The sequence below is a fragment of the Leptopilina heterotoma genome, unplaced genomic scaffold, assembly GCF_015476425.1.
Source record: "Leptopilina heterotoma isolate Lh14 unplaced genomic scaffold, ASM1547642v1 Lhet_73, whole genome shotgun sequence".
In the NCBI taxonomy this organism is placed as follows: domain Eukaryota; kingdom Metazoa; phylum Arthropoda; class Insecta; order Hymenoptera; family Figitidae; genus Leptopilina; species Leptopilina heterotoma.
In genome coordinates, this window is record NW_025111169.1 from 2,025,485 (window position 1) to 2,038,984 (window position 13,500).

Here is a 13,500-nt window from a genome sequence, read left to right on the forward strand (position 1 = left end):
AAAAATATTTCGTTCATTTGAACGTTCAGAATTTTTTTCACATCAAAAAAATGTCTCTAAAGTATTGAACAATCAAATGAACGAAATTTATTTTCCTTCTTTTTCTAATTCAAATTTTATTGTAAAAATAATAGATCAAGTATGTATTAAAAAACAATTCATAATATTTCAAAATGTTTAATTTATGTTATTGCTCTTTGTTTCAGGGAATTATTGAAAATATTTATATTGAAAAAATTCATTTGAACGTTCAGAACTTTAATCACATAAAAAAAATAGGATTGGAACGCGACTTGTCGTTTAATAACAAAATCAAATAATAATAACGTAATAAAAATTTACTAAAAATAGTAAAATAATCAATTTGAAAAATATTACTACAAAAAATAGGATTAGAACGAATTTTTATTTTGTTGTCCCAAATAAATAATAATAATATAATAATAAAATAAAAAAATACTGAACCAAAAAATAGGATTAAAACGTGTTTTTATTCCTTTTTTTTATTGACACAAATAAATGTATTTATGGCAATGAATTTTTAAATTTCTATACATAGGTGAAAACAGGAAACTACTTTGATTTGGTTTATCTCGATAGCAATTGAAAATATTTTATAAAACACGTTTCCTGCGATACTTCACCGGAAAACTATAATATTAAAATTGAGAATTTTCTTTTATTATTATGTGAAAATTAAATTTTAATTGACTTCGAAAAAATTTATAAAACCCATTACCGTGGTTATATTTCTTGATTAGAATAATAAATATTGATAAGAGTTTAATCGCGCAAAGAAATTTTAATATGCAATTTATAGAATAAGAAATAATTTTTTTTTTTAAATTTAAATCTTGTTGACGATACCTAGAAAACTAGATTCCAATTTGTGACACAATTTTGTAGTTATCTATAAATATTGTTTGGATAATATTGTCTATTACAGATAACCTTTTAGAAATTAGAATACAATTTACATTCTTTATACGACAAGATCGAACTTCAATAATATAGTTGCGAGCGATATTGTCTTTTATTATTTTTCACATTACTGAGAAATATCAAGATTGACGAGAGAAGTTTCTGAAAAAATTTGATAAATAAAAAATAATTATTCAAATTTTATTATTATTATTATTCAAAATTGTATTATGAAATTATCAGAAATTTATTAAAACGACTCTAAATTTCAATTTATTTTTATTAGTTCAAACTTACAATTAAAGTGTTTTATAAACAAAAATTTGAATTGACGAGTTGTTTAAATAAATGTTTTATAGACAAAAGCAAATAATTATTTATGTATATTTTCATTTCAACTGCGTAAAAAATTATGTCTAATAACGTTTACGAATTCTTTATATGATCAACAAAAGCTTAACTAGTTATGTAAATTTTTTTAAAGCAAACTTCTCAAAACATACATAAAAGACGTAAATCTAATTCGTAAAAAACAAAAATTCAAACTATTTTATTTTCGGCAAAATTTTCGACTAATTAAATAATTTGCGATTTTTCAAGAAAAGTTTTCAATGTTCAAATGAGGGAATATTATTTTTATTTAAATATTTTCAAAAGTTACTAGAATAAAATTGAAAAAAAAAATTCAACATTTTATAGAAAGGAATTAATTTTTTAAATAAACAAAAAAAAATTTGCGATTTTCAAGTTTTGAACGTTCAAAAGAATGAATTTTTTTTCCACTTAAATATTTTCATAACTTGGTAGAATAAAATTGAAAATAAAATAATAAATAGAAAGGAATTAATTATCTAAGTTAATAAAAAGAATATTTGCGATTTTCAACAAGTTTTAAACTTTCAAACGAACGAATATTTTTTATTTTTTTTCCATTTAAATATTTTCAAAAGTTAGAATAAAATTGAAAATGAAATAAAGTCAACATTTAGAGGAAGGAATTAATTTTTTAAATTAAGAAAAGAAAAATTATGATTTTTAAGTTTTGGAAGTTGAAATGAACGAATATTTTTTTTCTATTTAAATATTTTCAAAAGTTAGGTACTAAAATAAATTTGATATAAAGAAAGGAATTAATTTTCCAAATTCACAAAAAATAATATTTTCTGTTACAAAATTCAAATTTTAAATTTATAAATTTTTTATAATTTTTTTTCTTTTCAAAAGTAGAAAATAAAATTTTTAAAACCGAATGGAAATGTTTTAATTAATTAAAATTAATTGAAATTGTTTTGTTTTGACACGAAAGTTTATTGAATCTTAATTTTATAATTGAAAATTTTTTTCCACACTCAAGCGCCTTGCGAAGAATAGAATTATTGTAGAAAAAAATGAATCTAAGAATAGAAATAAAGAGTTAATTCTCGTGCGCGGGGAAAGTTCCAATACTTAAATATACTTGAATTGAACGTTTAATTATAACTAGGAAAATCCTTAGTTGATATTCTACTATATACTTTCAAGGTTTTATTCGTTATTATTATTCATTAGCTTATTGATAAATAATAAAATAGTTCTCCTCGACGTGTTCATGTTTTTAAATAATGGCAATAGTTTATAAAAATTTTTATTAAACGCATTTAATATCAAGAAGGCGGTCAGCTTGTTATATGGACTAATATGCTTATGAAGATTTCACAATAATTCAAGATGAAATTGAAAAGTCATTTTAATTTTTGTGAAATGAAAAAAATTCAATAGTTGATGTAATCCTTTAAAACCTTATGCAACTAAATGTTTGTTTATTAAAATCTCATTTTTTTCTGCGTTATATATTTCAAATAAATTTCTGCGATATATATTTAAAAAAAAAGAAATGGAAATTTTGTCTGAAAATGGAAAACATTTATGGAAAAATCAAGAAAATAAATTTTTTTTTAAAGAAAAAATAATTTACGAAATAAAAAAAAATTGATAATGTGAAATTAAACTAGAATTGAAAGAATAGGTAAAAATTAAGTCACTGACGTCAATGTGAGAAAATTTTTCTTACTAAATATCAAAATTGACTTTCATCCCTTTATTGAAATCAATCAATTCCAGGGACAAACGATCGATATATTAAAAATACATTTTAATTGCATAATTTTGAATATAATTTACACTTTTTATTTTTTTATACTCAAAAAAAAACACACAATATCTCGATTTTAATTAAACTGAATCGTTGATGAATCATTGATTAAATTATGACAATTCTTTAATATGCTGATCTACGCAGATTTCTTAAACAAATGTATGCTAAGTATTTATTTCTATATTTCTTGTTTCCTAACAAAACTGGAAAAAATATACATATATAAACTAATATCTCATTAGCTCCTTTTTTCACTTATTCTATTATTGTTTCTTTTATTAATATTTATTATCATTTTGTTATTATTCTTTCAATTTTAATTACGTTTCATGTTTTAAGTGAGCGTTACGGAAATTTTACAAATTCTATTTTCTCGAATTTTCGTTTCTGAACCGAATCGAAAATTACAAAAGAGTTCGGTCGACGAATTCTTGATACTACTTTTAATCTTAATTTTATTACAAAATCTTTTTTTATATATTGCAGGGCTCGAATTAGGTCCGTAAAAGTCCGTGATTCAAAAAGGATGAAAAACTCGTAAATTGATATTGAAATTGAAATTTGGATAATTTTAGAGAAATTATAAATGATTGCGGAAATTCAATTATTTTCAAAAGTAATAAAATTCTTCGCAAAAATTTAATTATCCACAAAAATTTTTAAAAACTCTCATTAAAATTTCAATTATCTTTAGAAATAATTAAATTCATCTTCAAAATTCAATTATTTTCAAAAATTTTCCTCAATTCAATTTTTTTTTCAATATCTACTATTTTCATAAAATTTTCCAAAAGAATTCAATTATTTAAAAAAGAATTTAATAAAATTCTACACAAACTTTTAATTATTTTTAAAAACTAATAAAAATTTCATAGGAATTTCATTATTTACAAATTCTTTTATAAATTTCTTTGTATCCTTCAATTATTTTCATAAATAATAAATTTTTTACGGGGATTCAATTATTTTAGTAGATAATAAAATTCTTTTTAGGAATTCAATTATTTTCATAAATAATATAACTCATTGCAGAATTTCAATTATTTTTAATACAATTATAATCGAATTCCTCAATGAAGTTCTTAAAAATTTTAATAAACTTCGTCAAAAGAATTCAGTTATTTAAAAATTTATACATAAAATTCTTTATGAGAATCCAATTTTAAGAAACAGGTATAATTATTTAATAAATTATTATTTTTGTATTTAAATAATTGAATTCTAGTAAAATTTTCTCATAAACATTGATTTAAAAATGGATTTCAGTTAAAATTTTAGATTATAATTGAATTTTAAAAGCATTAGAGCGTAAATTTTGAAAAATAATTGAATTTTGAAAAGGTTTCAGATTAAAATCTTTGAAAATTTGAATTTTTCATATTTTTAACTAACAATTCTGTGGAATTAATTTTTTTTGAGAAACTTTAATTGCGGTTTTTTTTAAAAATTATTTCAAGTTTTTATTTTCTAATATATATTTAATTGAAGAATTTACGAATAATTGAAATTTTGTAAAATAATTGAATTGTAAACAAATAAACTTGAAAAATTTTTAAAGAACTTTTTTTAAAAATTATTAAAAATAATGGACTTATAGAAGATGTTTAGTTAAAAACACGAAAAAAAATTCAATTTTGTAAAAGTTACAAATTATTGCAAAAATTAAGTATTGTAAAAAATTAATAAAATTCTTTTTACGGTTTCAATTATTTTCACAAATAATTGATGCAGAATTTCAATTATTGTTAATACAATTTTATTCGAATTCCTCGAAAAAATTCTTAAAAATTTGATTAAAATTCGTCAAAAGAATTCAGTTTTTTGAAAATTTGTTGATAACGATTCATTATGGCAATTTTCAAAAATTTTTCTCAATTCAATGATTTTTAATATCTACTATTTTAATAGAATTTTCCAAACGAATTCAATTATTAAAAAAAAATTTAATAAAATTCTACGCAAGCATTTAATTATTTTCATAAAATAATAAAAATTTAAATTTCTTCGAAAAAATTCAATTATTTTCATAAATAATAATACTCATAACAGAAGTTCAATTATTTTTAATGCAATTTTAATCAAATTCCTCGAAAAATATAATAATTATTCTTAAAATTTTTATTAAAATTCGTCAAAAGAATTCAATTATTTAAAAATTTATTGATAAAATTTTTTATGAGAATTCAATTTTAAGAATCATGCAAATATTCAATGAATTGTTTTTTTTTGTATTTGAATAATTGAATTCTAGTAGAATTTTCTAATAAAAATTGATTTAAAAATTAATTTCAGTTAAAATTTTAGATAATAATAATTGAGTTTTGAAATTAATTTTTTTGAAAAAGTTTAATAGAATTTTTTTAATATTATTTGAAGTTTTTGTTTTCTAATATTTATTTAATTGAAGAATTTATAAATAATTGAAATTTCGTAAAATTGAACTTTGTAAAGAAATGGATTTGAAAATTGTCAAAGAACTTTTTCGAAAATTATTAAAAATAATCGATTTAAAGAGGAATTTTAGTTAAAAATTGTTGTAAATAATAATTGAATTGTAAATGAAAAATTTAATTTCTAGTTTTAAGTAAAATGTTCTCTTATTTGACTCGGACTGGTTATATTTTTGTCAGTACGGTCCGTAATTTTTCATTTTTAGTCCGTATTGATAAAATTATTCTCTAAAAAAATATTGAATTTAATTTCTTTAATTAATTAAATTCAATTCGGAATAATAATTATAATAATTATAATAATAAGCAATTTTTTTTGTTTCTACAATTTTAATAATTATAATTATTAAAATTGTAAAAACAAAAAAAAATTGGTTCAGTTGAACCTTCAAAATTTTAGTGAAATAAATTTCAAAATTCATTTCAATCAAAAAAAAAATTCATTGACTATTGTAATTAATTCTGTTTTATTTTTTTGTTACAGAGCCTTTTTCAGATTGGTTAGAGGAAAAGATCAATCTCCCGATATTCGAAGGACTCCCGGGTCCAGAATGCGGTCAAAACAAGGCTGTTGTCTATCCGAATTTGGAGAAAATTCACCATCAGGACACAACACAGAGTCTCCTGCAAGAATTCGAATCAGTGATGGGAGATGTGGAGGCCTGTCACTATCAGATCTCTCAACCAGTCATTTCAACTTTGACGCCTCCACAATCACCACCACCACCACAAGCACAGCCATTAAAACCAGTTAATGAGGCCCATTTGCTCATTACACTCCAACCAATGCAAAATGCCTTCATATACCCTAGCCAACAGACAAACAACATCGATCAACCATCACACCAACAGCAACAATCAATTCCCATGGAAAAATCAATACCCTACATTGATCAAATCTCAGAACAGTGGAATGCTGAAAATCTCTCATTAGAACCACTAGGAGGCGATGTGGCAAGAGAATTAGCAGCCGTCGACGAATATGTACGCTCATGCGTCGAAGATATGTCACCATCGAGTCCATGCACAAGTTCCGGTGCAAGTTGCACATCATCGGAGGAATCTATCGATGATCCCGATTGGATCATGGAGAATAATCGTGATCATCACACGAGAAAAGCTCCGTCTAGTATGTCAAAGTCAAGGCGCAAGCCATACTCGAAAGCTGGCGTTGAAGATAAGAAAGTGCGCAAGAAGGAACAGAATAAGAATGCCGCCACACGCTATCGGCAAAAGAAGAAGCAAGAAATTAAAGAGATCCTCGGCGAAGAACAGGAACTCGTCAAGCATAATGAAAAGCTGCAGGAAAAAGTTAAGGATCTACAACGGGAAATTGGTTATTTAAAAGGATTAATGAGAGATCTCTTTAAAGCCAAGGGTTTTATGAAGTAATTTTTCAAGAAAATTGCTCATTTCGTCATTTTTTTTTTAAATATCTCATTACTATCCTCTCTGCTTACCAATAGAATTTTAAATATTATTTTTAATATCATTTATTAATCATTGATATCATTGATTTTATAGTTGACAATTTTTCTCCAATTATTCATTTAAGAAAATTTATAAAAAGATTTTCAAAGCGTTTCAATCTTTTAGCGCTTTATATTATTATTCCTATATCATTGTCGTGTACTGTTATAAACTATTGTTACTTTTGTCTCGTTTTAAGACTAAAACCCAGAATTACTTCTTCTTGAGCATTTTTAAAAAAAAAATTTTAATATTTAACAGTTATTAAAAATTTTAACCAACAATAATAAACAAAAAAAAAACAAGATTCAAAAAATCATGATTTGGGAACATTTTTAAATTTCCTGAAATTGTAAGATTTTTTTTTATCGACAAAAAATTGAAAAGTCACGAATTAAGGAGAAGTTCTTCGAGTGTGTTTTTAACTTAAAAACGTTTGTATCTCCTGCAGAATATTAGACATAATATATTATATTGTATATTGTTTTTTTTATAACATCTTTTTTGATAACATTTAAGATCGATTTACTGGTGTGTTAAAATCACAATAAGTTTGTCTAAAGCGAATATGCCCCTATGATGCATTGATTTTAATGTGGAAATTTGCTGTTCGTGGAAACAATCAAATGTCAGTTTGCACATCGTTTTATTATGAATGATTTCATTCCGAATGATTTTAACCCAATATTATATCTTCTATTTTTTCTTAAATAAAATTCTGTATTTAAAACAGAAATAAATGGGTTAAGAAGTAGTAAACCGTATTGATATAGAGTTGTTTCTTTTTTACACTCTTGACATTTTTTAAGTGTTTGCTTTCTTAATTCTGTTTCTTTTAAAAATCATTTCGAAAATCACAACGATTTTTAGAATCATTTCTTTTTGGAATCATTTAGTCTAGATATTTAAAATAATTTAATTTGAGAATTTTAATGAAGACAATATATATTTATTATAAAATAAAAAATTTGACTTAAGAAAGTAAAGAGAAGTAATAATTAAGATTCATACTTTTTTAGTAGATAAATTACTATTTAAAGTAAATAAACCACTTCTGATTGATAAAGAATTTAATTTATTTAGAAAATTAAGGAAATTTATTCCTTAGTAAATTATTTACTAACAAATGTGAAAATTACGCTTCTTTTATTTATTTTTATTCTTGTACAAAATTATTTTTTTTTTTAAATTAAAATGTTGAAACTATTTTTAAATATTTGTTTCTATATAAAATTTAAAAATTCCGGAAACAAATTTTTAATAAAAAATGTGAAAATTACGCTTCTTTTATTTATTATTATTTTCATAGAGAAATATTTTTTGAAAATAAAAAATCGGAGCAAATTTTATTATTTGTTTCTAAATAAAATTTGAAAATTAATTTTTAAATAAATTTAAGTTTTAATAAATTATTTACTAACAAATATGAAAATTACGCTTCTTTTATTTATTTTTATTCTTGTAAAAAATATTTCTCGAAATTTAAATGACTGAAAAAAATTTTAATCTTTGTTTAAAATAAATTTTGAAAATTCCGGAAACTAATTCATTAATAAATTATTTACTAAAAAATATAAATATTATGAATCTTTTATTTATTTTTATTAAAAATTATTTTTTGAAATTAAATGTTGAAACAAATTTTAATACCTATTTGTTTATAAATAAAATTTCAAAAATTAATTCTTTAATAAATTATTTACCAACAAATGTGAAAATTGCGATTCATTTATTTTTAATTAATTAATTAATTATTCATTATTATTATAATTAATTAATTTTAATTATTGAAAAATATTTTTTGAAATTATGTCTAGAACAAAATTCTAATCTTTGTTTTTAGATAAAATGAAATAATTTAGTTGAATAAAAGTAGATATTTATTATTATATTTATAATAAAAAGTATTAATTTAATAATTTTTAAGATATATAAAATAAAATAAATAAAAAGAAAAGTTTGCACATTTCGTCTTATTTGAAAAACGGCGCGAAAAGTGGCAACTACTCCAGAGAGCGCTGCAGTCGCGAGTTAAAATCACAGTGCATATGGCCGCTCTACACGTCAAACAGTCATAGGTTATGTCATGTGTAACAACGGTCGAATTTGAAAATGTGTTATTGTTGTCGTTGTTGTCAAATGCTCTGACAAAACATTGTTGAGGATTAATTGACGAAAATATTGTACAAAAAAAATGAAACGACGTTCACTCTCAAATCCGCCAAATGGAGCGGATAGTAACAGAAGAACAACACAACTTTTGAAAATCAGAGGTTCGTCAGTGGACGCAGGTTCACACATTCCTCGACCTCGAATAAGAAGTTTATCCTCCGATCGACTTAGTGGCAGAAAGTCAGCATTATTAAAGCAAACAGGTAAAAATAATTAAACACTTTAATACTGAGAGTTAAAATTCGCCTGTGATTATTCACTCCGCAAGCGAGGAAAATACATTATTTATCCTGTTGGCGGGATACATTGTACAGCATCCTACACCGGTGTTGTATTCAATCCACTGGCGGGGAATGAATTGTTTACTTATTGAAAATCGTTTTTTATTCTTCATTTCAAGTTTTAAAAAATCTCACTATATTTATATAGTAAAATTGTATTTTCTTTATACATTTTACAATGATAAAAGAAGTTGATTGAAAAAAATTAAAATGTATACAAATATCGCTCAAATCTAAATTATTTGAATGACAAACTAATGTCTCAATTACTTAAGAGATAATTCATCTGCAAACATTTATTTTTTGCTTAATTTTGTAATTTTGACAAAATTAATAAATTAAATTTTTCATAACTATAAAACATGAAGACATCGATAACTCCGAGTCGAAGACTCGGAGTGATCAATTTCTTCATGTTTTATAATAATTACAGATGACCAAGTGATAAAATGATTATCAATTCAATTATTATTTACAACAATTTTTAACTAAAATTCTTCTTTAAATCGATTATTTTTCATAATTTTCGAAAAAGTTCTTTGACAATTTTCAAATTAATTTGTTTACAAAATTCAATTTTACGAAATTTCAATTATTCGTAAATTCTACAATTAAATACCTATAAACAAAAAAATAAAAACTTAAAATAATATAAAAAATTCAAATTAAACATTTTAAGAAAAAAATTAATTTCAAAATTTAATTATTTTTTTAAAAAATTCACGCCATATTGCTTTTAATATTCAATTAATATATAAAATTTTAACTGAAATTCATTTTTAAATTAATTTTTATTAGATAGAACTAGAATTTAATTATTTAAATACAAAAATAAGTAATTTATTGAATAATATTGAATGTTTTTTAAAATTCAGTTCCCATAAAGAATGGGAACTGTTATTATCAACAAATTTTTAAATAAATGAATTCTTTCGACGAATTTTAATAAAATTTTTAAGAATAATTATATTTTTCGAGAAATTTGATTAAAATTGCATTAAAAATAATTGACTTCCTAAAAAGAATTTTCTTATTTACGAAAATAATTGAATCCTTGTAAAAATTTTATTATTTATGAAAATAATTGAATTATTTCGAAAAAATTTATAAAAAAATTTGTAAATAATTGAATACTTATGAAATTTTTATTATTTTATGAGAATAATTAAATGTTTGCGTAGAATTTTATTAAAATTTTTTTAAATAATTGAATTCTTTTGAAATTTTAATAATTTAATAATTTTAATCAAAAATTTTTAAAATTATTGAATTTTATGAACAATTTCTGTCAAGTTTTTAAAATAATCGTGTTTCTTATTATTAAAATTGGTATTTTGAATAAGTAAATTTTACTAAAAAATAAGTAATTTGTATTAATTTATTATTAAAATTAGGTACTTAAATTCTTTTGAAAATTTTATAACGAATTAAAAAAAAATTGAATTCTTTCGTCAAAAAAAAAAATTTTTTTTTAAACTTTTTAAAAATTGAATTCTTTTATGAAATGTCATTAAAATTGTATTAAAAATAATTTAATTTCTCCTAAGAATTTTATTACTTTTGAAAATAATTGAATTTCTGCAATCATTTGTAATTTCTCTAAAATTCTCCAAACTATATCGTATAATTTACGAACTTTTTGTCTTTTCTCAATCGAATTACGGACTTTCCGGCCCTTTTTAAAAAAAAAATGACTTTTATGGACTTCAAGCAAATTTACGGACCATTGCGGTATTTACAGACCTAGCTCAAAACTTCGAACCCTGAATAATTAGAAGATACTTAAAATATTTAATGTTAATTCAAATAATTAACGTTAATGTTTATTTTTAGGAAAAGTTTCAATAGGACATCATGCACTCGCGACGCCAAAAAGACAATCTTATTCACGTTCTACATTGTTATCGATGTCAACATCGAAGAACACTCGTTCACCATCCGCAGAACGTGCCAGCCTCCTGGCAGGATCAAAAGGACCTCGCAAGGACTCGAGACCAATTGCAGAGAAGGCCTTTCAATTTCAAATGCTCAAAAAAGTGGACAATTACTTTCACCGAATTCAACAAAGTTCTATGCTCAATGCAAACGGTAGTCTAAAACCCTTGAGCATAAAAATGTTCGTCGACGTATCGGGTCTGCTCGTTGGACTCCTCGGTGTGAAGCACACCCTAAACAACATCAATTACGTCGAGGAAATGCCAAAAATCGCCAAGAAATTACACTATCCAGGACAAATGTCAAAAGCTTGGTTAAAAACAGCAAATGCAATGCACGCCTTACCAAATGCCCTCGCATGGCTCAGTTGGCTCGTCGAACTCTGCGAAATAAAAGACCTCGCCTTAGAGCAATTTTCACTAGAAAATCTCCCCTTCACAAATGTCAACGATTCAGCCGAAAAAAATCGCAATCTATTTCTCTCAATGATCGATTGGTACGTCGCATGGAATGAAAATGCCGAACTCGAGGAGACACTTGTCGCTCAATTTTTACAAAAAGAAGAAACACGACACGACGTCAGTGACGAGACATTCGAGCAAGTTTCACGAAATTACGAAAATAAAATCGAAGAACTCGAGGAAGAGGACAAATTACGATTGAAAATTGATTCAGAAACAAAACAATTACAGGATATTTTAATGAATCTAAAGCAAGACAGTAAAAGTATCGACGAATATTTCATAGAACAAAACGAACATATCGATAAACTAAACGACGAAAATAAAATAATAGAAAGCGATTGTTCCGTACTTGAAGAAGACGTCGAGAAAAATATCATTCTACAAGAAAAACTAAAGACCACAATTTCCATGCAACCAATAACACCTGCCGAACGTGACGAAATTATTGCCAAATGTAACGATATAAAAAAATTCCTCAAAGAATTATCCATTCATCTTGAGGACATTCAAAAGGACATTTACTCCCGTGACATGAAATTATCATCGGCGAATCATAATCTAACGAAAACGATTTTAAAATACAATCGTGACATTCACTATAATCTCGCCGGTATACCAGGTGTTGATATTTCCGAAATTCAAATACCGGACAATATTGCGTACACCGAAGCAAAAAATATCATAGAACACGTGTCATCAGCCCTAACAAATCTAAAGGACAAGAAGGAGAAAGAATTGGAAAATGTGCAAAAATTAGTCAAAGAAAATAATCACGAACTGGGAAATTTGCAAGAGAAATTGAAAAGTATAACAGAAAATAATGAGGATCTTGCTAGAGAATTAGTGGAGAAAGAAGTGAAAATTAATGAAATTAAAGAACAGGCGAAACTGGAGGAGGCCGAGATACGTGACAATATCAAGAAATTAGAGGAGAAAATTGAATCAATGCAGGAGTCGCGTGTAAATTTAGCGTCGTTGAAAAAGGAATTAGACGAAAGAATAGACAAAAAAGATTCGTTAAAAAGGCGAAAGGAATACTTAGAGAAACGAGCGTGTACATTTTTTGATAATTTCTATTCTATTCTTGCTGAGCGGAGAAGAGAATGTGAAGCACTTGCCGCTCAGAAAGAATAACAAATTTTAATGTTTATCATCAACGATTAAGAGAGAAAAAAAATATTTTTCAACCTTTTGTTTAAAAAAATTTTCTCGTTTAAATTATTAATGAAAATGTCTTTCAAATGTGATGGAAAATTATACATTTTTATAGAAATAGAAAAATACGTATAAAAAATTAAATAGAAAAATATTTTTAATCGTTAAAAATGAACTTGTTGAAAAAATTGTTATTTTTCACATCGGTAAAGTTCACGACTTTTTTTATTCAACGATTGAAAAAGAACTATTTTTTTTATACAGAAAAGAATAAAATGTGATGTTTACAATTATTGATCGAATATTGTGCAAAACATTTTCATTTTTTTTTTTTACAAAAATACTTGAAAATTTAAATAGAAATTTTCGATTGTAAACTAACGTATTTTTTCCAAATAGAATATATTTTTGTACATACCCAATTAAAAACAACTACTTTTAATTTTGTGTGTAAGAAAATTATAAATAAATTATGATAATTGCAAAATTTTTTATTTTCAAATATGAATTTTTGAATA

The 13,500-nt window shown here is 23.8% G+C and overlaps 2 protein-coding genes across 3 annotated transcripts in view; both read left to right on the forward strand.

Moving 5' to 3' along the window:
* The window catches only part of LOC122510782 (activating transcription factor of chaperone), a 32,422-nt gene extending 24,683 nt beyond the window's left edge, over window positions 1–7,739 (forward strand). For both annotated transcript variants that reach the window (XM_043625675.1, XM_043625676.1), the window contains one exon: window positions 5,990–7,739. In XM_043625675.1, coding sequence (XP_043481610.1) covers window positions 5,990–6,897 — 908 coding nt within the window. In that variant the 3' untranslated portion in view covers window positions 6,898–7,739. The remainder of the gene's footprint in view (window positions 1–5,989) is intronic.
* Window positions 7,740–9,017: 1,278 nt separating this feature from the next.
* On the forward strand, window positions 9,018–13,469 carry LOC122510783 (kinetochore protein NDC80 homolog). The gene is made up of 2 exons (XM_043625677.1): window positions 9,018–9,350; window positions 11,262–13,469. The coding sequence occupies exons 1-2, from the start codon at window positions 9,170–9,172 to the stop codon at window positions 12,959–12,961; spliced, it is 1,881 nt and encodes a 626-aa protein (XP_043481612.1). The 5' UTR covers window positions 9,018–9,169; the 3' UTR covers window positions 12,962–13,469.
* Window positions 13,470–13,500: the final 31 nt, after the last annotated feature.